The sequence below is a fragment of the Hemitrygon akajei genome, chromosome 23 (genome assembly GCF_048418815.1).
Source record: "Hemitrygon akajei chromosome 23, sHemAka1.3, whole genome shotgun sequence".
Classification (NCBI taxonomy): Eukaryota; Metazoa; Chordata; class Chondrichthyes; order Myliobatiformes; family Dasyatidae; genus Hemitrygon; species Hemitrygon akajei.
The window spans coordinates 6,684,175-6,709,577 of NC_133146.1; the positions used below are offsets into that span (position 1 = coordinate 6,684,175).

The window sequence follows — 25,403 nt, forward strand, 5'->3', positions numbered from 1 at the left end:
CAGTGAGTAGTGGAAAAAGAACATTTGCGCGTTTTGAAAGGGGACTTGGGAAAAGCAATGATTTGAACAGGGTAAAGGACAAGCAAGTGGAACTAAACGGACAATTGTTTCAAAAAGCCTGGACAGACACGATCATTGAATGGCCTCGATACACGGTAAACGTCCCTTATTTGCTGTGACTGAGATTTTTCTCTGTCCCTTGTGTACACTCAAAAATTGTGCACTGCTACACTCATTTAATTTCCTTTTGAGATAATCACTGGTTTAATGCAGTGATCCATTTTCATGTAATTTATCAGCTTCCTGAGTATATGATGGATCATTAACATCTCTTCTTGCATGTTAATGTGTTATCCATACAAATCCCTTGACTGTTTAATCTGCTAACGGTCACACTGTTAAATAAATATATAATGAATACTGTCTGCTTTCCCAAGCAACTCTATTAACATCATTGAACGGTGCTCCAAGCACGCTACCATTTTCTCTTATAATCCTAAGAGTATCCTTTCAGCATTGCAGACTTCTAGTTACTACTCGGAGAGCGTGACTTTCCCAGATTGAAAATAGACTATAATAACAAAATTGAAGTTCTGGGGTAAAGCATACGGGCTTATCCATGATTAACTGTATGGCAAACACTGCAGAGTAACAACTCAACAAATAACTGTATCCAATAATAGATGCAATACGTGCTACTTTGGATATTAGGATTCGAGTATCAGATAAAGCAATAAAGTGGGGATGTTTATGAAATTAGTGGGGTGTGTTATAAGAGGAATAATCAAGTTTATACTTGGAAATATTAAACAGAAATGTTACTCACCAAAGACCCACTAGCCCAACCTGAATCGGGGCATTGAAGACTGGGAAACGCTAGAACAAAAAAAAAAGTTAATATGAGTGTTCCCTATTATAGTATTTATAAAATGAATATGCACAATATATTCCAGTGATCACAGCGCAGTGGAAAGAATGCTCCATTGATCTAAGTGCTGTTATAGTTATTTAAATGCAAGAGATTCTACAGATGCTGGAAATCTTGAGCAACATGCATAACTTGGGTTCCATAGACCCCTTGCTTAATTGTATTGGTCCTTGGCATAAAAATGGTTGGGAACCCCTGTGCTCGAGGAACTCAGCAAGTCAGACAGTGTTGATCTGAAAAAGATCAACAAGGAGATTGTTGCGGAAAAGGTATTACTCGGACACGAAGGGAGATCGCTTTTGAAAGTCTTTATTATAATGATACGTATCATGGAGAGCTCAACCTCTTAAAGCAGAGTTCCTGAGACTCTCCCCGAGTACACAGGCTTTTCTCATTATACAGACATAGTGTATGTTATCAAAAGCTTCCAAGTTCGTTTGTGAAATACAGCATGCAAGCAGATAATTCCTCTGCTCAATAATCATGTCTTAGCACAGTAAAAAAAATAATCAGGTTGCTGTTTCCTTTATCTATTCAAAGCTACTTCTGCCTACAACCTTGAAGCCAGGACAATAACACAGTTCAGCTATTTAAAAAAAACAGAGAACATCATGTGATTATGCTTTGATTATTCCCTCTCAAGCTAGTTAGCCCTTTACAGCAGTCCTGCGGAAGCATTTTAAGAGTGCTGTGAAAAAAAACTCTTTAACCCCTTAGTATCTATCTAGTTACAAAATTTCTTCCACAGACAGAATCTATAAAGGTGAATAAACGGTCAATATTTCAGGCTAACAGCCTTCATCAGGACTGGGGGAAAAAGAGGGCAGAAACCAGAATAAGAAGTTAGAGCAGGGGTTCCCAACCTGGGGTGCGAGATGGAATTTCAGGGGGTGTGACAGAGTGGCTTGTGTCCTTGAGTGACGAGTCACGAGTCATCACTCATCACTCAGCCAGCTGCCAGCGTGCCTTGAGAAGTGGTAGTAACGTTTGTCCCAAGCACACTCTCACTGCCCGAGTCGAGAGAGACGTAAACTCACTCCAGTCTCCCATTGTCCGAGTCGAGAGAGACTAAACTCACTCCAAACTCACTCCAGTCTCCCACTGTCCAAGTTGAGAGAGACGCAAACTCACTCCAAACTCACTCCAGTCTCCCGCTGCCCGAGTCGAGTGACGTAAACTCACTCCAGTCTCCCACTGTCCGAGTCGAGAGAGACGTAAACTCACTCCAAACTCACTCCAGTCTCCCGCTGCCCGAGTCGAGTGACGTAAACTCACTCCAGTCTCCCACTGTCCGAGTCGAGAGAGACGTAAACTCACTCCAGTCTCCCGCTGCCCGAGTCAGCATTGAGGATTCTCATCAGTGTTACCTGGGAGTTACACCTCAGAGTTGAGGAGTCTCATCAATGTTAGCTAGAAGGTTACATCTCAGAGTTAAAAATCATCTCATAATGCCAAAATCTTTATACAACCTGAATCAATCATCGAGTAACAACTCTGCGTTAAAACCAAACCTGCAGACAATAGGTAAATTATTCAATTACAAAATTTTAAAAAACTGCATTTTGATAAAAAGCAGCTAAAGTCATTCATTCATATATGTCTCAATGCATTACAGAAGTTTTTGAATTTCAAAGGTTTTTTTGATTTTGTTGATAATTTTCAATTGTGTTAGTTGAAGAGGTATCATGGTTAGCACCAAGGACTTTGAATCGTGTGATGGGAGTTCATATCTCTCGTAATCATCGGAAATAGGTGTGTATATTCAGTACAGAGTAGCCTAATAAGTCACGTCACGTCCCCGTAGCATTTCCATCTGACAATTTATCTTGGCGTAATCACAGATAATATCATAATATAATATTTGAAAGCGTATTTCTCACGATACTTTGCTATAGGCATGTCTGGTTGAGAAAAGTGGTCATCCCTGACTTACCGGTAGATAGTTTGTCATATATTAGCTCATATTTTTCTCTTTACCCTTAACCCTTCATCGTGTCAAAAAGAAGGAAATGGAATGATGACTACGTGTACTTTGGTTTCACTTGCACAACAGGAAATGATGGCTTGCAAAAACCCCAGTGCATTCTTTGTAGCGTTGTGTTTTCCAACTCAAATCTGAAGCCATCCGAGCTTCAAGAGCACTTCAAGAACAAGCATGGCAGAGCAGATGTTGAAGGACCCGATGTTGGGTCATTGAAAATCAAAAGAGTTTGTTGTGATTCACAAGGAACTCTTCCAAAATTAGGTTTCATTTCTGTTGAAAAACCACTACTTCTTGCTTCATACCAAGTGGCATATAAAGTGGCCAAATCCAAGAAGTCCCATACAATTGCGGAAGATCTCATCAAGCCATGTACACTGGAAATGGCAACAATTATCCTGGGCAAAGAAGCAAGAAAAAAATTTGAACAGGTGCCCCTATCAAATAACGTCATTCATAACCGAATCAGTGATTTGAGCGAAGATATTTTGGAACAAGTCATCTCAGATGTCAGAGCTAGCCCTCTTAAAATCTCTATTCAGTTGGATGAGTCAACTGATGTCTCCAGTTGTAGTCAACTCATCACATTAGTGAGGTATGTCAATAATGGTGCTGTGAAGGAAGATTTCCTGTTTTGTAAAGATCTGAAAACAAACACAACTGCAAAGGATGTGATGCAGCTGGTGAAAGACTTCTTTGCCAAACATGATTTAGATATCAAAGTCATTGGTTCTGTGTGCACTGACGGGGCACCTACAATGCTTGGAAAGAAATCTGGCTTTTCTGTATTGATGAAAAAGGAGATTCCAGACTTGCAAGTTACCCATTGTTTTCTTCATCAGCAAGCTTTGGCATCAAAAACATTGCCTCTAAATTTGAAGAAAGTCCTTGATACTTGTGTGAAGATCATCAACTGGATCAGGGGCATGCTTTGAACCATCACATCTTCAAATCATTTTGTGAGGCTCTGGGAAGTAAGCATTCAGTTTTGCTTTTCCACACAGAAGTCCGTTGGTTGTCATGAGGACAAGCTTTAACCCACTTCTTTGAACTGCGGGAAAAAATCAAAGTTTTTCTGGAGGAGCGTGAATATGATCTGGTTGGGGCAATGGAATCACAGGAATTCACCCAAATTCTGGCTTACTTAGCTGACATTTTCACTCGTATGAATGACCTGAGTGTTTCTCTTCAAGGAAAAGGGATAAACATATTGAAGGCTTGTGAAAAGTTGAATGCCTTCAAAGAAAAGTTACATCTTTGGCGTTGAAGGATGGAAGGAGGCAGTCTCTCAAATTTTCCTTCACTAGAAGAGGTGGTTGATGATTCTGGATCCATAACTCCTACTGTGCGTGAAGAAATTGTGGCTCATTTGGAAATGCTGTCAGAATCGTTTGATGGATATTTTGCTGCTGGAGACCTGAAGATTTCAGAAGAATGATCATCAATCCATATTCCTACAATTTGGAGAAAATGTCAGATGATGAAGAGCTGAAGGAAGATCTTATTGATTTGCGGACAAATCGAGCTCTTGAAACGCAATTTGAAAGCAAGACTTTGGAGGAGTTTTGGTGTGCAGCACTGGATATGTTCCCAAGACTTGGTGGAAAAGCACTCCGTGTCCTCATTCCATTTGCAACAACATACTTGTGTGAATCTGGATTCAGTTCTCTTTTGTCAATCAAGACAAAATCTAGGAATCGCCTGAATCCACAGGCAGACCTGCGGATCGCAGTCAGCAAGAAAGTTCCACATTTTGACAAAATCATGAATGAGAAGCAGGAGCAAAGAAGTCACTGAATTTTATGTTCATAATTGGGATTGATTTTACTGTTTATAATTTTTTCTGAATAAATTAGAATCTAATTGCTCAACTTATATTTGTATTTTATGCACTGAGTTAAAAGCTTATTTTTTTAAGTTCAATTTGTTCACCCGCAGTATTGTATGTGGTTCAAAAATTAAAAATTAGACTTCATCTTCAAATGTCATATACTTTTGTAGGGGGTGTGAACATTAATCAAACTTTTCCTAGTGGTGTGGGGCATAGAAAAGGTTGTGAACTACTGAGTTAGAGGGAGGGGAAGGAATATAGAATGAGAAGTTTCATATTCTGGCCTCTTGTCCCCTTCCCTCCCTTCCTGATGAGGCATCTTGGCTTAATACCCCTGCACTTTATTACCCCCCCCCCCAAATGTGTCTGCCATCCCCCATAGATGCTGCCTAACTTGGTGAGTTTCTCCAGCATTTTGTATACGTGTTGGTCAAGTTATTTGTTAATATGGCATATGCTGGTCAAGAGGGTACAATGAACACCATGAAAATCCTTGCATTTTGTAAAAATGTGTAGTTCTGTTTCACAAATGTTACCGTAGGTTAAACAATACAAGACAATGTTAAACTTGCAGCATACAAGCAGGAATGGTTGTACCCTTCTGGTCTCTACACTTCAATAACAAGGGGACTCAGTAGCACTCTCAGACACCTTGTTCATTCATCCAGTCCAAATAATCTGCCTCCAGGATCTTATCCCTGTCAGTGGTCTAAGTGCTACACCTGCCAATCCCTCCGTTCAGGACCCCAAGCACTCCTTCCAGGTGAGGCAACACTTCACCTGTGAATCTGCTGTGGTAATCTGTTGTGTTCACTGCTCCCGATGCATCCTCTTCCACATTGGTGAGATCCATCATAAATTGGGGCACCATTTAGTCGAGCACCTCTGTTCCATCCACCAAAATCAGAACTTTCCAGTGGCCAAACATTTTAATTCTGATTCCCAGTCCATGACCTCCTCTTGTGCCAAGATAAGGTCACCCTCAGGGTGGAGGAGTAACTCCTTATATTCCATCCGAGTAGCCTCCAACCTGATGGCATATGAACAATTTCTCTTTCCAGTAATTTATTCTCTTCCTTTTTCACCTTCTTCTGTTCTACACTCTGGACTCTTACCTCTTCTCCTCACCTGTCTATCACCTCTCCCCACCCCCCCCCCCCCCACTGCACCTCCTTGCCTTTCTCCCAGTCTTCCTCCTCTCTTATGAAATTATTTATTTTCCAGTCATTTACCTTTCTGATCCACCCCACCTCACTTCTATCTAGTACCCCTTCTCCTGCATCTACCTTTTTATTCTGATATCTTCCCCCTTTCTTTCCAGTCCTGAAGAAGATTCTTGGCTTGAAATGTCAAATTTTTATTCATTTCCATAGATGCTGCTAAACCTGCTAAGTTCCTCCAACAGAGTGTGTGAGTGAGTGAGTGTGTGAGTGAGTGTGTGAGTGAGTGAGTGAGTGTGTGTGAGTGTGTGTGTGTGTGAGTGTGACTTCAAAACATGTTTGCCAGCACTTCACAACAACACAGTGATGGTCTGCATGCTTCATTCAACATTTCATTGCTAAATCTGTAAAGCCCCACACAACTGGAGAAGAACCGATTCTGCCAGCAGTAGGGGAAGTTCTGAGTATGGTCTTGGGTGAGTGACCAGAGCAAATAATTAAAGCAATGTTGCTCAGCAACAGATCTGTTGAATTGTCTGAGAATGTGCAAGATGCATTGTGCAACACAAAGGAATTTGCTCTGCACTTGGGTGAGTCAACTTTACCAGACTTTGCTCCTTGGTTATGCTTCATAAAAGATGAAAGCATTGTGCAAGAGTTGTTACTTGCAAGGGAACTAGAAACAGATATGAAGGGCGAATCAATACTTCAGACTGCTGAGTATTTTTTCCCAAATGAGTAGGACATTCCACTCACTAACATTCTTAATTGTGCAACAGACGGGGCACTGTCAATGACAGGACACTGCCGTGGGGTTATTATGCTACAAAAATGCTACATCTAATATCTTTACCATTCACTGTATAATTCACAGACAACATCTTGTGACAAAAACCTCACAAACCATTAAATACTGTTATCACAGCGGTAAATAAAATCAAGTCCCATGCTACAAATTCTCAACTATTTCTGGAGCTTTGTATTGCAACATACAAAATTCAGAGGGCTTGCAAAAAGAAACTGCCTGAGATGCTTCTGTGCTCTTTGCAACAGTGATAAAAATTTGCTGAAGACTCAAATGTTTCATTCAGTAATGAACTCAGAATATCGTAGGCCTATCAAATTCCTATAATTTTCAGGCATATTACTTACTTGTCAGAATTATTCATCAACTTTAATGAAACCAGTTGAAAGGAAATGATGTGAATCTTATCAAAGTCAAATCAGTCATCTCCACATTTCTGTCCAAGTTAACCCCATTTAAGTGCAACATTGGCAATCACCACCTTTTCCAATTTCGGAGCCTCTGAGTTGGGAGAGAAAGGAAGAATACCAGGTGATCTTCAAGTACACTGTGCCCACCTGAGTGAGCTGCATAAAGACGTGTCAGAGAGATTTCAGGATCTTCTCTCGATCCAAATTCCAGATTGGGTAATAAATCTCTTCTTGAACACTTGTAACGAAAAATTAACAGGAAGGACAGGGGAAAAACCGATCTTGCTACTTTGAGCTGAAGCCCAGGTTCAAAAAAATTCGTACAAAGACTTTTGGGTGCAGAAATAAATCTTTGAACACTATCCTGCAGTGTGGGAAAAAAAGGTCAAAATGGTCTAAACTGCCTTTCCAACATCATATTTAGTCAAGTCAAGTCAAGTCACTTTTATTGTCATTTCGACCATAACTGCTGGTACAGTACATAGTAAAAATGAGACAATTTTTTTTCAGGACCATGGTGTTACATGACAGTACAAAAACTAGACTGAATTACGTAAAAAAAACAGAAAAAAACTACACTAGACTACAGACCTACACAGGACTGCATAAAGTGCACAAAACAGTGCAGGCATTACAATAAATAATAAACAAGACAATAGGGCAGTAAGGTGTCAGTCCAGGCTCTGGGTTTTGAGGAGTCTGATAGCTTGGGGGAAGAAACTAGATAGATAGATACTTTATTCATCCCCATGGGGAAATTCAACTTTTTTTCCAATGTCCCATACACTTGTTGTAGCAAAACTAATTACATACAATACTTAACTCAGTAAAAAATATGATATTCATCTAAATCACTATCTCAAAAAGCATTAATAATAGCTTTTAAAAAGTTCTTAAGTCCTGGCGGTTGAATTGTAAAGCCTAATGGCATTGGGGAGTATTGACCTCTTCATCCTGTCTGAGGAGCATTGCATCGATAGTAACCTGTCGCTGAAACTGCTTCTCTGTCTCTGGATGGTGCTATGTAGAGGATGTTCAGAGTTTTCCATAATTGACCGTAGCCTACTCAGCGCCCTTCACTCAGCTACCGATGTTAAACTCTCCAGTACTTTGCCCACGACAGAGCCCGTCTGTTACAAACTCTGGTTACATACTGTTACAAAGTCTGGTCGTGAGAGCCCGAATGCTTCGGTGCCTTTTCCCAGATGGCAGGAGGGAGAAGAGTTTGTATGAGGGGTGCACGGGGTCCTTCATAATGTTGTTTGCTTTGCAGATGCAGCATGCAGTGTAAATGTCTGTGATGGCAGGAAGAGAGACCCCGATGATCTTCTCAGTTGACCTACTATCCGCTGCAGGGTCTTGCGATCCAAGACAGTGCAATTTCTGAACCAGGCAGTGATGCAGCTGTTCAGGATACTCTCAATACAACCCCTGTAGAATGTGATGAGGTTGAGTGGGGTGGGAGATGGACTTTTCTCAGCCTTCGCAGAAAGTAGAGACACTGCTGGGCTTTCTTTGCTATGGAGCTGGTGTTGAAGGACCAGGTGAGATTCTCCACCAGATGAACACCAAGAAATTTGGTGCTCTTAATGATCCCTTGTAGAAATAGTCTGATAGGACCCAGGTTCCTTCCACCCTCCCACCTGCTCCCTCTGCTCATCAACCACACACTCTTTTCACTGGGTTCTTACTCCCCTCTCTCATCCAATACACCCATTACTTTCCTTCCTGATCCGACTCCATAATCTGCACCCATTACCTTCCAACCTCTGTCACCATCTCGAATCTCCTCTCTTCTCCCCTACCAGACTCCATCTGCCAATCCTTCTCTTACCCTGGATCCACATAACATTTGTGAGACCGTGCCCCTCAATGCTTATCTCCATTCTCTCTCAGTCCAGATGAAGGATCTCAGCCTGAAACATTGTCCAATTTCCTCCACGGATGCTGTTTCACTCATTTAGAGTTTGTAGCTTATAGTTTTGTTACGGATTCATTATAGGAAGGATCTGAATGCCTTGGAGAGGATGCAGAGGAGATCTATTCACGTATTTGGTCTTATTTATTTAGAACAGTGGTTCCCAAACGTTTTTATGTTACTGCCCCCTTGGCTCTCAGACCACACCCCGCAGTGCTCCCCTACTTTTCTGGCCACTACATTAAAACTGTTCACAAATTCATTACTTTTTCACCTTTCCATGAGACGAATGGGCTTGGTGCAGTGATATCAGCTTCTCAACATCAGGCTGACTGTCAGTCAGAAGGAGTCTCAGATCCCCACATTCAATCATTTTCAGTCTGTTTTGCTGCTTTGAAAGAAATTGGGGGACAGCACTCAAACTGTCCCGGGCCATCAGAGGGGCCAAGCGTGCACACGCCCAGCGAATCCACAGCCACTTCCAGGACAGTGGCGACATGCGACGCATGTGGTAGGGCATCCAGGACATCATCACCTGACTGTGCGGGTGATGCCTCCCTCCCAGATGCGCCGAATAGCATCTACACCTGTTTTGAGGCAAAAAATGATGTAGCAGCGAGGAAGTCCACCCCTCCTACAAATGACCAGATGCTGTGTCTCACCGTGGCTGATGTGAGAAGAACCCTGTGCAGGGTCAACCCACGGAAGGCTGCTGGACCAGACAGCATCCCTGGTAGAGTGCTCAGAGGATGTGCAGACCAGCTAGCAGATGTTCTCACTGACATCTTCAACATCTCCCTGAGCAGCGCCACCATTCCAACCTGCTTCAAGGCCACCATCATCCCCGTGCCGAAGAAGTCTTCAGTGTCCTGCCTAAATGACTACCGTCCCATTGCACTTACATCCATCATCATGAAGTGTTTCGAGAGGCTCGTCCTGAGGCATATCAAGACCCTGCTGCCCCCCTCACTGGACCCCCTGCAGTTTGCGTACCATCCCAACCGCTCAACAGACGATGCCATTGCCATCACCCTCCACCTGGCCCTATCCCACCTGGACAAAAAAATATATACATTCGAATGCTGTTCATAGACTTCATTTCAACATTCAACACAATCATCCCTCAGAAACTGATTGGTGAGCTGAGCCTACTGGGCCTGAACACCTCCCTCTGCAACTGGATCCTAGACTTCCTGACTGGGAGATCTCAGTCAGTCCGGATCGGGAGCAGCATCTCCAACACCATCACACTGAGCACGGGGGTTCCCCAGGGCTGCATGTTCAATCCACTGCTGGTCACTCTGCTGACCCACGACTGTGCTGCAACACACAGCTCAAACCATATCATCAAGTTTGCCGATGACATGACCGTGGTGGGTCTCATCAGCAAGAACGACGAGTCAGCTTACAAAGAGGAGGCGCAGCAGCTAACGAACTGGTGCAGAGCCAACAACCTGTCTCTGAATGTGAGCAAAACAAAAGAGATGGTTGTTGACTTCAGGAGGGCACGGAGCGACCACTCTCCGCCGAACATCGATGTCTTCTTGGTAGGAATCTACAATCTTTGTGATGCTGCAGGGTTGCAAGAAGATAAATAAATCTCTAAGGAATACTGCAGGTGAAGTGTCTGCTGCATATATTGAGAGCAGATGGTCCCAGGGCAAAACATTCTGTAAGTACACCACAAAACCTTCTCACTTTGAAACAAAAGCTCAAAGTAAATCTATTATCAAACTACACATATATCACCATATACAATACTGAGATTCACTTTCTTGCAGGCATACTCAATAAATCCATAGTGGAATAATATCTATAATAGAATCAGTGAAAGGCAGTACCAGCTCCTCAAAAACTGACCTTTATATTAGTTGCAATTGCATTCTAGTCTAATCCATGGGAAAGGAACAACGTTTTGAGATACTATTGCAAATTGTTAGATTGCCAGAACTTCAACTGTAAGTGAGTGAAACAGCTGGAATTAAAGCTAACGAAAGCCTCTAAGAACCATGTGGACTGCCAACTTCTTTCACAGCTTATGTCAGGAGCTCAGGTGTATCCTTGCAGTCATGGTGTAGTTCATAAATCAGCCCTTTCTTCAAAACAATATTCGGTTCAGCACTTACATCTGCGTACATAAAAAGTAAATTACCTTTAAAAATGCCTTCTTTTCCAAAGCGTTCATGATAATGGGGGGAATTGCTGGAGATGAGAAATAAAAAGATTAACTATTGGTGATTCAGGAAAAAATTTGTTCATTTTAAACAAACGTCAATGTAATTATTAATAAGCTATAGCTTTCGGGACAGTTAATATTTAGAACCAAAGTCATTAACCCAAATAAACTGAAGCTGATTTGGAAGCAGGAACTTCAGAGCAGCCGTTTTCATTTTCTTTAAGTCAAAGCATAATATCAGAATCCCAAGACAAAAGGCAAAATGATCACAACACTGCAGTGGGTCACCCATTGGTAGTAGGAACTGGGAATCTTATAACGTAATGTTGGTCCATTAATGGGACTTTCAACCCATCACCCTTTGAGACCTCCAGGCGGCAGCGCATCCTCTTGTCCCCAAAGTTACTCAGGCATCACATAAAAGAAGAGGTGGCCGAAAGAAATGTATTACTTGCCCACTCATTCCAATTCTTTATTTTTATTTATTGAGACACAGCGTGGAACAGACCTCTCTGGCCCTTTGAGTAGTGTCACCCAGCATTCTCCCAATTTAATCCCAGCCTCATCACAGGACAACTTACAGTGACCAAACAACCTACTAACTGGGGATGGACACAAGAGCAGCCAGAGGAAACCCCTGTGGTCATGGGGAGAATGTACAAACTCCTTACAGACGCAGGCAGGAATTGGACCTGGGTTGCTGGTACCGTAAAGCATTGTGCTAACCAGTACGCGACCGTACTGTCCCAGTTTAGTATCAGTAAAATGCAGCAAAACACGTTTAAAATCTTTATGACCTTTTCATGAAATAGAGCAGTAGAACATAGAACAGTACAGTACAGGGCAGGTCCTTCAGCCCACAATATTGTGCCAAACCAATCAAATGGCTGACTAAAACAATCCCCTCTGCCTACACAATGTCCATATCCTTCTATTCCCTTCACATTCATGTGGCTATCTGAACACCTCTTAAAAATCTCTAATGTGCCTCTACCCCCACTCCAGGAAGTGCATTTCAGGCACCCACCACTCTCTGTGTAAAAAACCTGGACCTGGCATCTCCTTTGAACTTACACCCACTAATCTCAAGTGCATGGCTTTGGAACGTCTGAAATAAAACACTGTCTGTCTACTCTGTCATTGCCACTCAGCCTTAAATCTCTCTCAGATCTCCCCCTCAGGCTGTTTCCTCTGGTGGCAGAAGCTATGTTTATCCAATCTCTCCTAATAGTATATGCCCTCTATTCCAGGAAGCACCTGAGTAAATCTCTTCTGCACCCTCTCCAAAGCTTTGACATCCTTCTTATAATGCAATTCTCCAGAAGCATTATAGAGAATTAACTAGAGCTCTATAAAGCTGCAACATAATTTCCTAACTTTCGAACTCATACCTTGACTAATAAAGAGAAGATTGCCATACACCTTATTGAACTTGGCCCCCAAGATCCCTCTGCTCATCAACACTATTTAGGATCTTGCCCTCCCCACTTCATACTTGGTTAGGTTATGTCCATTTGCCATTTATCTACAGCTGATCTATATCTCACTGTATTCTTTGCCAATCTTCTCTGCTATCCACAACACTAATCTTTGGAGTTCAAAGTTCAAAATTAAAGTAAAATTTATTATCAGAGTACATACACGCAACCCTGAGATTCTTTTTCTATAGGCACACTTAGCAAATCTATAGAACAGTAACTGTAACACTGTGCAAAAGAAAATATAAATGAAGAGGCCATTGGTTATGGGAACACCAGAAGTAGAAAGAGTGTAGTTACCCTATCCCTCAGAATTCTCTCCAGTAACTTCCCTACCACTTACGTGAGACTCAGTGGTCAATAATTTCCAGAATTATTCCTGGTTCCCTTCTTAAATAATGGAACAACATTAGCTACTCAACTATGACTAGAAAGAGAACAAAGATATTGGTCAAGGTCCAGGCAATCTCATCTTTTGCCCCTTTCAATGACCTGGAGTAACCACCTCAATGTTCTTTAAAAGACCCAACACTACCTCCTCCTTTATCATAAAATGCTCTAGGATATTAAAACCTTCGCCACTAATCTCCTTTTCCACCACATCCTTCCTCTTGGTAAATACTGATGTAAAGTACTCATTAAGGACCTCAACCACATCCAAACATTCATTTCCCCCTTCACCCTTGAATGGCCCTACCTTCTCCCAAGTTATCCTCATGCTCTTGAATGCTTTGGGATTCTCTTCAATCCTACTTATAACCATATAGCAATTACAGCATGGAAACAGGCCATCTCGGCCCTACTAGTCAGTGCCAAATGCTTACTCTCACCTAGTCCCACTGACCCGCACTCAGCCCATAACCCTCCATTCCTTTCCTGTCCATATACCTATCCAATTTTACTTTAAATGACAATACCGAACCTGCCTCTACCACTTCTACTGGAAGCTCCCCTAACTCTCAACTCGTGTCCTCTTGCTTGAATCTCCCCTACTCTCAATGGAAAAAGCCTATCCACATCAACTCTATCTATCCCCCTCATAATTTTAAATACCTCTATCAAGTCCCCCCTCAACCTTCTACGCTCAAAAGAATAAAGACCTAACTTGTTCAACCTTTCCCTGTAACTTAGGTGCTGAAACCCAGGTAACATTCTAGTAAATCTTCTCTGTACTCTCTCTATTTTGTTGACAGCTTTCCTATAATTCGGTGACCAGAACTGTACACAATACTTCCCAAGAACATTCCTGACTTTCCCCAATTCCCTTTGGGTTCTCTTCTGGCTTCTTTATAATCCTGTTTGATTCTAGCTTCCTAAGCTTTACATACATTTCCTTTTTCCTTGACTGAATCATCACTTCCCTTGACATCCTTGTCCTTCCTTCTGACCGGAACATACCTGCCTTTTATGCTGTTCAGTTGTCTTTAAACACCCTCCACATATCAATTATTGACTTGCACAAAAACAACAGTTCCCAATTAACTCTCCCTAATTCCTGACTAATACTCCTGCAATTTGCCCTGTCCCAATTTAATATTCTCTTGCAAGATCCATATTTATCCTTATCTATAGCTTAAGAAGTTGTGGGCACTGTTCCCTAACTGCTCACCCACTGAATGGGTAGTCCCTTGGCCAGGCTCATTACCCAACACCAGGTCCAGTACGGCCCCTCCTCTTGTTGAACTATCTACATATTGATTTAAGAAACCCACTTGGATACACCTAACAAATTCTGCCCTAGCTAAAGCTCTTACATTAAGAAGGTCCCAGTTTATACTAGAGAAGTTTGAAGTCCTCAGTGACTACAACCCTATTGTTTTAAAACAACACACACAAAATGGTGGTGATTCAGGGCCCCAGACAGTCCTTCCAGGTGAGGCGACACTTCACCTGTGAGCTGGCTGGTGTGGTATACTGCATCCGGTGCTCCCAGTGTGGCCTTTTATATATTGGTGAGACCCGACGCAGACTGGGAGACCATTTCGCTGAACACCTACGCTCCATCCGCCAGAGAAAGCGGAATCTCCCAGTGGTCACACATTTTAATTCCATGTCCCATTCTCACTCTAATTTGTCTATCCATTGCCTCCTCTACTGTCAAAATGAATCCAAAATCAGGTTGAAGGAACAACACCTTATATACCCGCTGGGTAGCCTCTAACCTGATGGCATGAACATTGACTTCTCTAACTTCCGATAATGCCCCTCCTCCCCTTCTTACCCCATCCCTGACATATTTAGTTGTTTGCCTGTTCTCCATCTCCCTCTGGTGCTTCCCCCCCCCCCCCCTTTCTTCCTCCTGAGGCCTCCCTTCTCCAGCTCTGTATCACTTTCGCCAATCACCTTTCCAGCTCTTAGCTTCATCCCACCCCCTCCGGCCTTCTCCTATCATTTCGCATTTCCCCCTCCCCCCACTACTTTCAAATCTCTTACTATCTTTCCTTTTGGTTAGTCCTGACGAAGGGTCTCGGTCTGATACGTCGACAGTGTTTCTCCTTATAGATGCTGCCTGGCCTGCTGTGTTCCACCAGCATTTTGTGTGTGTTGTTGTTTGAATTCCCAGCATCTGCAGATTTCCTCGTGTTTACCCTATTGTTTTTATACCTTTCCTTAATCTGCCTGGTATCTGTTCCTCAATGTCCCGGTGGTTATTGGAGGATTTGTAGAACAATCCCATCAGAGTGATTGTACCCTTCCTATTTTTCAATCCTACACATATTGACTCAGTGGATGAGCCCTTCGTTATGCACCCTCTGAGTACAGCTGTGATATTGTCCCTGATTAGTAGTCAATTTCCCTCCCTATCATTTTTAAAACATCAACACACTGGAACATTAAACATCCATTCTTGTCCTTCTCTCAATCATGTCTCTGTAACAGCCATAACACTATCAAAATTCCATGCTTCAAAAGTCAGAAACAACTGATTCGCAAATGTTAACCAAATCAAAGTGAAAGAATGGTGTTCATGGCAGAATGGAGAAAAAGAAAGGCACGGCACCTCTATTTTAAGGATAAAGCACAAGCACTGACAAATGAAGTATAGTATATAACTTGTTTAGATCTATTCCATTTCCAAAAGAATTCTGTGTGCCAAAGTAAAGAGGATACCCAGAGTTTGAGCAAGGAAGGCTTGAGAGGAATAGTAATCCTATCTCCAACGCAAGTGAGACAAATACTACTTTAAAGTCACTATCCTAACTGACTGCAACTAATCATTGTGTGTGACATACATACTGTGATCCATTTTCTAGGCTGGAAAAAAAACACCTCCTGACACCTCAACAAACCTTCCATATAACCAGGTCCTGACTTACCCATGGCAGGTATCGCCATACCAATCCGAGACACTACAACCTGGACAATGGCTTGCTGTGCTGCCTTGACTGACTCCCCAAGTCGATTTCCGTTGGCGTCTGTGACTGGTATCCCATACTTAAGTTCTCTGCAAAACAAAATAGACTTATTGAGAGCTAATGGTTTATTTATGGTTTTACAAGCCAGTGGTAAGGCCACATATGGAGCACTGCACAGTGTTCTGGTTACAATGCTTTTGGAAACACGTCAATAAACAATACAGTAGAGGGTGCGAAAAGAAATATTTAAGAAAATGTTCTTTGGACTGGAGAGTTTGCGTTACCAGGAGAGACTGCTTAGGCTAGGATGGTTTTCTCTGGAACTTAGGAGGCTGATAAACATTTATAAAATTACACTGACAACAAAATATACTTCCTGAATACTTTCAGTGTATCTTATGAATTTTGGGGTGCTGTTCATGAAAATCATGTAATTTCATGTAATTTCCCAATTATGCAATTTTTTTCTGAAATCACCTACATTTGTTATTTCGATTCATAATTCAAGTCAATTAATATGTTGCGCATATTGTCAGCTGGAAAGTTTTCTATCTTGTACAGGCACGTTGGGCATAGGCAGGGCGAATGCTACATGGAAGGACAAGTTTTAGAGAGGCTATAAATTTCCATGATGAAGGGTTTTGATATTTGAGATGGATGGTTCCTAGAATAACTAATGTCCAGCTGAAGGAAGGCATTTTTGTTGGTCCACAAATTAAACCGGGTCATCAATGACAGGCAATTCGAAGAACGTCTGGTGGGACCGCAGAAAATCACATGAAAGGCATTCAAGGATGTTGGTGAAAATTTTCTTGGCAACTACAGACACCAAACTACGTGCAGCTGCTTGAAAACATGCTTCAAGCACACAAAACCATGAAGTGCAACTTGTCACTAAACATTCGCTGTCTGCATTTCCAGTTGGACTTCTCCCCTCTAATCTTGGCGCTGTCAGTGACGACCATGGTGAAAGGTTTCATGAGGACATTGTGGTCATGGAGAAACGATATCAGGGCAACTGGAATCCATCAATGCTGACTGATTATTGTTGGACACTTAAGTGAGAAGCCTCAGACACTGAGTACAAGCGAAAATCATCAACAAAACATTTTAGCTTAGTTGATCTATTGCAAAGCATCAGCACCACTATGTGATTAAATACATTATATTCAATAAAAGTTAGTTTCTTGCTTCTGCAAGTTCCTACTTGATAGGAATAGTCTTAAATTTATATGTGTTCAGCCTTAAGCAGCCTATCATAAACAAAATAAAATTCTGAGGAATCAACACTTCAGAAAAAAAAATTGTTGTCCAGTGTTGTGAGGGATGCAGATAAAGTGGATGGCTCCAGTCTTTTGCCCAAGTTAGGTGAGTCTAAAACTAGTGGGCATAGAGTTAAAGTGAGAAGGAAATTATTTAAAAGGTACGTAAGTAGCATCTTCATACAAAGGGTGATGGCGTACGGAGCTGCCAGAGCAAGTGGCAGAGACGGGTACAAGCATGACACTTAAAAGACATTTGGACAGGTATGTGGACAGGAAAGGTTGAGAGGGATATGGGCCAAAGGAAGGCAAACAGGACAAGCTCAGTTTGGCCACTTGTTCAAAATAGACAAGCTGGCAGAGGGACCTGCTTCCATGTCGTATAACCCTATAATTCAGAGGGAATATGGAATGAGACTGCATCTGCTGTCTGACATGGGACCTTGCACGTGAAACACACACATCAGTATTCAGTCAAGTGACTCAGCATGTAGTAGATTGTATCAAACAGGGGACAAGCTGTGTTTGACAGATAAAATTCAGGTTTACCAGGAGATATTCATAAAGTTATCCAAGATGATTTGCTCTCAAGCAAAAAGATTTGCATTTATACAGTTCCTTTGCAACTACAGGACATCCCAGACAGGGACTTCCCTTTAGAACAGAGATAAGGAGGAATTTTATTTTCAGTCAAAGAGTGGCGAATCTGTGGAATTCATGGTCACAGACAGCCGTGGAGGCCAAGACATTGGGTATATTTAAAGCGGAATTTGAAAGTTTCTTGATTAGTAAGGGCGTGAAAGGTTACGGGAAGAAAGCAGGAGTTTGGAGTTGAAAGGGATAATATATCAGCCATGATGGAATAGCAGGGCAGACTCGATGGGTGGAATAACCTGATTCTGCTCCAGTCTTCTGGTATTTATAAGCAAGAGTGTGTATTTGAAGTGTCGCCACTTCTGCAAGGGCAGTTAAACAACAGAAAACATAGAAAACCTACAGCACAATACAGGCCCTTCGGCCCACAAAGCTGTACCGAACATTTCCTTACAATAGAACTATCTAGGCTTACCTAGGCCTTCTATTTTTCTAAGCTCCATATATCCATCTAGGAGTCTCTTAAAAAACCCTATCGTTTCCACCTCCACCAGTCGCCGGCAACCCATTCCATGAACTCACCACTCTCTGTGTAAAAAACTTACCCCGACATCTCTTCTGTACCTGCTTCCAAGCATCTTAAAACTGTGCCCTCTCGTGCTAGCCATTTCAGCCCTGGGAAAAAGCCTCTGACTATCCATATGATCAATGCCTCTCATCATCTTGTACACCTCAATCAGGTCACCTCTCATCCTCAGTTGCTCCAAGAAGAAAAGACCGAGTTCACTCAACCTATTCTCATAAGGCATGCTCCCCAATCCAGTCAACATCCTTGTACATCTCCTCTGCACCCGTTCAATGGTTTCCACATTCTTCCTGTAATGAGTCGACCAGAATTGAGCACAGCGCTCCAAGTGGGGTCTGACCAGGGTCCTATATAGCTGCAACATTACCTCTCAGCTCTTAAACTCAATCCCACGATTGATGAAGGCCAATGCACCATATGCCTTCTTAATCACAGAGTCAACTTTGAGTGTCCCATGGACTCGGACCCCAAGACCCCTCTGAAGCTCCACACTGCCAAGAGTCTTACCATTAATACTATATTCTGCCATCATATTTGACCTACCAAAATGAACCACCTCACACTTACTTCAGTTAACTAATTGAAATTTTTTTAAAAATTATCCACTTAGCTGTGGAATAAAGTGACACGCTAGCCAGCACAGCAAAAATTACTTAGGTTCATTTAACAGAGGTTGTTACTAAACTTTTACTCAGTTATAGTTGATTTTTAAAAATTAATTTAATTCCTTTTCTTAGCATTGATAAACACATTGATAAACAATTCCAAGCCAGTTAGTCCTCTTGAGATGTGACTAGCAGATTCATTCGCCAAAATTTCAAAAGTCAAAGTTCCTTAAAGACAGACACAAATAGATGTTCTTCTGAGGTTTAAGGAAGAAGGCCGGAAACCCTCATCAAACTCTAGCTCTTAATTTGAGTTTAGAACATAGAATAGTACAGCACATTACAGGCCCTTCGGCCCACAGTGTTGTGCTGACCCTCAAACCCTGCCTCCCATATAAACCCCCCCCACCTTAAATTCCTCCATATACCTGTCTAGTAGTCTCTTAAACTTCACTAGTGTATCTGCCTCCACCACTGACTCAGGCAGTGCATTCCACGCACCAACCACTCTCTGAGTGAAAAATCTTCCTCTAATATCCCCCATTTTTTCCTAGTTTGGAACAAGGGATCCCAATATGCTCCTAAATGTTTTACAAATTGATCAGATCTTTTAAGCGTAAACTCCTGCACAATAACCACTATTAAAAACAACTTAACATCTACACTGAAACCTGTGGGATCATATCCCACTTCATGAATTGTGTGTTAACTGCAATTAATTCACAAGTCCAGGTCCAGATCAATGTCATTAAGCTAATAAGAACATCTGCAAGCCTTCAAGCAAAGCCTTGTAGAAATAAATTAATAGATCACCCTTTTCTTTGCCACTGAGATCCCGCACCTGTGTAAAATGTCTGCACCCAGCTATTTGTGCTTCAAGGTTGTAAGAATTTTGAGTGACATAATATATAGAACATTATAGCACAATACAGACCTTCTGGCCTATGATGGTAACCTTACCTCCCACAGTTTCTATCATTCATGTGCTTATTGAATAGTTTCTTAAATGCCTTTAATGTATCAGCCACGACCACTAGCCATGGCAGGGCATTCCAATTCCACATACCCACTTGTCTTTGTGTAAAGAATTTACCTCTGACATTGCCTATATTTCCCTCCAAATTATGCTCCTTGCATTTGCCATTTCCACATTGTGAAAAAGTTTATGGCTATCCACTCAATGGATCATATCTTGTAAACGTCTGTCTCCTTTCATTTCTCAGAAAAGCCCTAGATTGCTCAACCCATCTACACAAGATATGCCCTCAAGTCCAGGTGGATTGATGGTAAATCTACCCTGCATACGAATAGTATACTGATAAGATGATGTCATGTCCTGGTAAAGATTTCTATTACTATGCTGAGAGGTATTTTATTTTAGCATTTTTCTGTAAAAGCAGTGTCCTGCTGGTAAGAGCGTTTTGGCTTTGGCTAAAGATAAGGAGCCATGTTCAACTTGGGAATGTTGTGTCAGCCAATTGTAATTTTCTTCCCAGTGGAAGATTCAGCTGGGTGGGATTTCTGAAGGACATTAGTCTGTTCTGGGGTCCTTTGGCGAGAGCTGCTGAGCGGGGTACAAGGGAAGATGCTGCAGAATGCCATTTGAAGGCTGTTGTAAGAAATACTTTGCGCAGATGAATGGCTCCAAGGAGAAAGGGCCAATATTCCTGGGAAAGCCAGTATGCTCAAAGGTGGTCTTCGACGGAAGTTCAAACTATGGCTGGTATCCTTTGAGCAGAATGAAAATTCAATCTGCGAGTAAAGCACTACACCCAGCTACTACAGAAATGAGCTCAACATTTACATGCACATTGGCCCGGTTTAACCGTAATTAGCCCTTTGCTTTTTCTGTAACTGTTAAAGTTGAAAATTTGGAAAACATATTTCCTTTGTAATTTTATGCCGGAGTATGATCTGTTAATTTTCTGGCGAACGATAACTCTGCATGGAGCAGTGCTTACACAGCATTCGCTGTAATCAGTGTTGTTGATGGGAACATCCCAACGTTCCTGTTCAGTTGAACCCCAAATCTTACCAACACTAGACGTATATTGTTAATGAAAGGTGCCTTCTCACTACGGAGAACCTCTGTTAGCAGAGTTAGCTAATCAGACAAGTTGGTATACGAGTGTCATGAGATGGTTGCATTAATACTAGTCTTCATATTAATGTTGGTCATCAAAAACAAAGTTCGTTTTTAACATCCAAAACAGCATTAGTTTTTGACTTCAGAAATTGCTTATCTCGCAATACTTCAACAACTACATAAATATCATAGTCATTGCTCTCCATTTTTAATGAAATAATTAACTATTAAACCACATGATTGTGAATAGCTGCTGGCATTCTGGAACCCCAATTTATGCCCATCTCTTTACTAACTTTCAATACTACAAACTGCCTTTTTCTTAAGCTACATCTAATTTTTCTTGAGATACCGATAGAGCATTGGGAAGAAGGCACAGGATCCTCAGGTCCCACACCAACCGGTTCAGGAACAGTAATTACCCTGCAACCCACACCAACCGGTTCGGGAACAGTAATTACCCTGCAACCCAGACCAACCGGTTCAGGAACAGTAATTACCCTGCAACCCACATCAACCTGTTCAAGAACAGTAACTACCCTGCAACCCAGACCAACCAGTTCAGGAACAGTAATTACCCTGCAACCCACACCAACCAGTTCAGGAACAGTAATTACCCTGCAACCCACACCAAATGGTTCAGGAACAGTAATTACCCTGCAACCCACACCAAATGGTTCAGGAACAGTAATTACCTTGCAACCATCAGGCTCCTGAACCAGCGTCACTTGTCTCAACACTGAACAGATTCCATAACCTACAGACTCACTTTCAAAGATTCTTAACAACTCATGTTCTTATTATTATTTTAGTATTTTTTAAAATTTGAACAATTTGTTGCCTTTTGCACATTGGTTGTTAGTCTTTGCTTATGTCTCGTTTTTCATAAATATTATTGCATCTCTTTACTTTCCTGTAAATACCTGCATGAAAACAAAAGGGTACAATTGATCTTATGGAGGGTTAAAAGGTTGCCATGAAGGGCCTGTACTGTGCGAACTGTTTTGTGTCCTTTGTTGTAACAATTAATCTCAAGGTAGTAGATGGTAACATACATGTGCATTAATAATAAATTGTGCTTTGACCAGTTCCAACCATTTTTGCAACATGTGCTGCCCACCACTCTTCCCCAACAACGAGGTTTACTTTGCAGTAATCTTACCTCTGTCGCATGAAAGGGATGTTGATGCAGTTGGCAGCAGCTACGGCAGCAAAGGGCACAAAACGAGAAAGCAGGGGAGGCAAATGCTTCAGTAAAGAAAAAGAGAAAAGCATATCGTTAACCTTCAATGGTTATGAATAAAATTAATCTTTCTACTGAACAGTCGGTTACCCAAAACAAGATACATCTTATACAAATACTTTCAAACCCGCTGAGTATTTATTGCTTTTAGGTATCCCATAGTTTTCTTTAGTATGAACCATAAGACCATGAGTCTTAGGAGCAGAATCAGGCCACTCTTCCCATTGAATCGGTGCTGTCATTTTATCATGGCTGATTTATTATCCCTCTCAACCCCATTGTCCTGCCTTCTCTTCGTAACCTTTGACGCCCAGATTAATCAAGAACCTATCAACCCCTGATTTAAAGATACTCAATGACTTGGCCTGCACAGCCATCTGTAGCAATGAATTCCACAGATTCATCACCATCTAACTCAAGAAATTCTTTCTCATCACTGTTCTAAATAGACGTCCCTCTATTCTGAGGCTGTGCCCTCTGGTCCTTGACTCTCCCACTATAGAAAACAGCTTCTCCACATCCAGTCTGTCTAAGCCTTTCAATATTTAATAGGTTTCAATTTTGCCCTATCATCTGCCTATCCTTCCTCACAGTCTCACTACACACCACATCTACCTGTTTTAACAAATGCCCCATCACTCTGGTTCTCATCCTCCTGTCAAATAAGTTTAAACCATCCCCACTAGCAAATTTGCTCATAAGGATTTTAATCTCCCTCTCCCCTACCCAGAGTTCAGGTATAACCCGTTCTTTCCGTACAGATGTTACCTTCCCCATCAGAAATCCCAATGATCCAGAAATCTGAAACCCTGCCCCTGCACCAGTTCCTCAGCCACTCATTCATCTGTACTATCATCCTGTTCCTGCCCTGACCAGCATGTGGGACTGCATGTAATGAAGTAAACCTGAACAAATCCTACATGATCTGGGTCAAGAACAGCCACTTCTCTTCAGTTCTTGAATCCACCCGCACAACGCTAATCACCATCTCATAAAGGGGCAATGAAGGATCCCCAGTCATCTTGCGTTCTATGCCACTGGACTCTAACCCTGATCTGTCAGAGATAGTGTTGTGGCTGTCTGTGCATCAGCCTCCCAAAGTCACGCACATGCATTCTCCATTAAGGGAATCCACCCTAACATCCACGAGGCAACTTCTTAGGAGAACATTATACTCCACTTGAGCACTACTGCTACTACCACTATCATTTCAGTACAGTAACACTACAACTACTGTGCACGACAGCAGACTTTGATTTGTTTGTTCTAAGTGTGTCCCTTCTTGCACAAGCTATGGTTTTCTTGCCAATGTGTTGTCACTAATGCAATGTGTCTGTAATGTTGCTGGACGCAAGCTTTTCATTGCACCTGTGCATGTGACAATAAACTTGACTTGAGATCTCATAAGCTACATCGTGTCATGAGAGGCAATATGGCTCACAGTTGTGCCAGCACCATGATTTCTGATTATTCCTTCAACACCGGAGAAAGAGGTTCTTCAGCTTTTAGACCTGTGCCAACACTTTGAATGAACAACCAGTTGAGAACACCCTCAAACTTAAAACACATTCAACTTTCTCAACAAACTCTGTTTTCTTCTCAAATGGCAAGATACTGACTGACTCAACCCTTTCTACAATTTCATAATTTCCAACATCTTCCGGTTCCTTTATTTTGTTTCAATCTTCCTGCTTTGTAAGCAAGGGCTGAGCTTCAACTCAATAACTTTCAATTGACACAAGTAGATACAACCGAGATGAATTTCCTCTGAACACTTCCGTGTCCACTGTTCCATGAACCAACCACATCATTACACAACACAAGTGAAATGTTTCTTAGCAATCTCAGGAAATGAAATGTCAGTTTTCTACCCTGTTCAGCAACTCTTACAAAATCAAATCTATTCAAGCTGTAAAGCTTCATGGAAGCTCACCGTGGTTTGGATAACTAATTTTAGATAAAAAATCATTAGGAGGAGCAAATTTTAGTCTCCTGCAGCATAAATAGCAAATGGAAGTACCTAACCCATCTTAACTGGAATATTAAGTAATGATATCAAGTGGGTATAAAACAAAAATCAATTCATCCTGACCATAAAGGGATTTATTTAAAGATGAAAACTATGCCTGAGCGAATATTTGGTTGGAGGTTGTTACGAGGAAAGATCAAGTAAACTAACTGATCTTGCTGAAGCCTTTTAGACCAATACAGTAGACAACAAAATGCTATTCTGTCTACCTAGGGAATCTAAAAAATAGGGTCATAGCCTCAGGAAGAGCACTGAGTCATCTAAATTACAGACGAGGATAAATTTCTCAGTGCAGAATGTTGTAAGTTTCCAACTCCTGCTATCTCAATAGAAGGCACATGAACAGACAGGGATAGAGGGATAGGAACCACATGCATGCAGAAAGATTTGGATGGGCAGCAAGATCAGCTCAAACCCAGTGGCTGAGGGCTGCACTGTTTTATTATCTGCTGTTATGCACTCACAATGAAATGGAATTGCACAATACATTTACAGATTGGCATGTGTGATGTTTTGGCATCTGAGTCATGGAAGCTTAACATCCAAGGATACACATTGCATCGAAAGGACAGGGGACATGACATGGCTCTATGGGTAAAAAATGAAATCAAATCATTAGGAAGAGGTGACATAGGGTCGATAAGTGTTGAACCATTGTGGATAAAGCTAAGGAATTGCAGGGGTAAAAAGACCCTGATGGGAGTTACGTATAGACCCCAAACACTAGTAAGGATGTGGCCTACAAATTACAATGAGAGGTAGAAAATGCATACCAAAAGGGCATGCATTACATTAGTCATGGAGGATTTCAATATGCAGTTAGACTGGGAAAATCAGGTTGGTACTGGATTCCAAGAGGAGGAATTTTGAGAATGGCTTTTTAGAGCAGCTTGTGATTGAGCCCACTGAAGGATCAGCTATTCTGGATTGGGTACTCTGCAATGAACTGGAATTG

The 25,403-nt window shown here is 41.8% G+C and overlaps 1 protein-coding gene across 2 annotated transcripts in view; it reads right to left on the bottom strand.

Annotated features, from left to right (window-relative positions):
- Positions 1-25,403, bottom strand: part of sfxn3 (sideroflexin 3) — a 74,326-nt gene that overhangs the window by 9,299 nt on the left and 39,624 nt on the right. For both annotated transcript variants that reach the window (XM_073026876.1, XM_073026874.1), the window contains exons 6-9: positions 22,339-22,424; positions 16,005-16,132; positions 11,186-11,235; positions 827-876 (exon numbers count right to left, since the gene is read on the bottom strand). In XM_073026876.1, the coding sequence (XP_072882977.1) occupies positions 827-876; positions 11,186-11,235; positions 16,005-16,132; positions 22,339-22,424 (314 nt within the window). The remainder of the gene's footprint in view (positions 1-826; positions 877-11,185; positions 11,236-16,004; positions 16,133-22,338; positions 22,425-25,403) is intronic.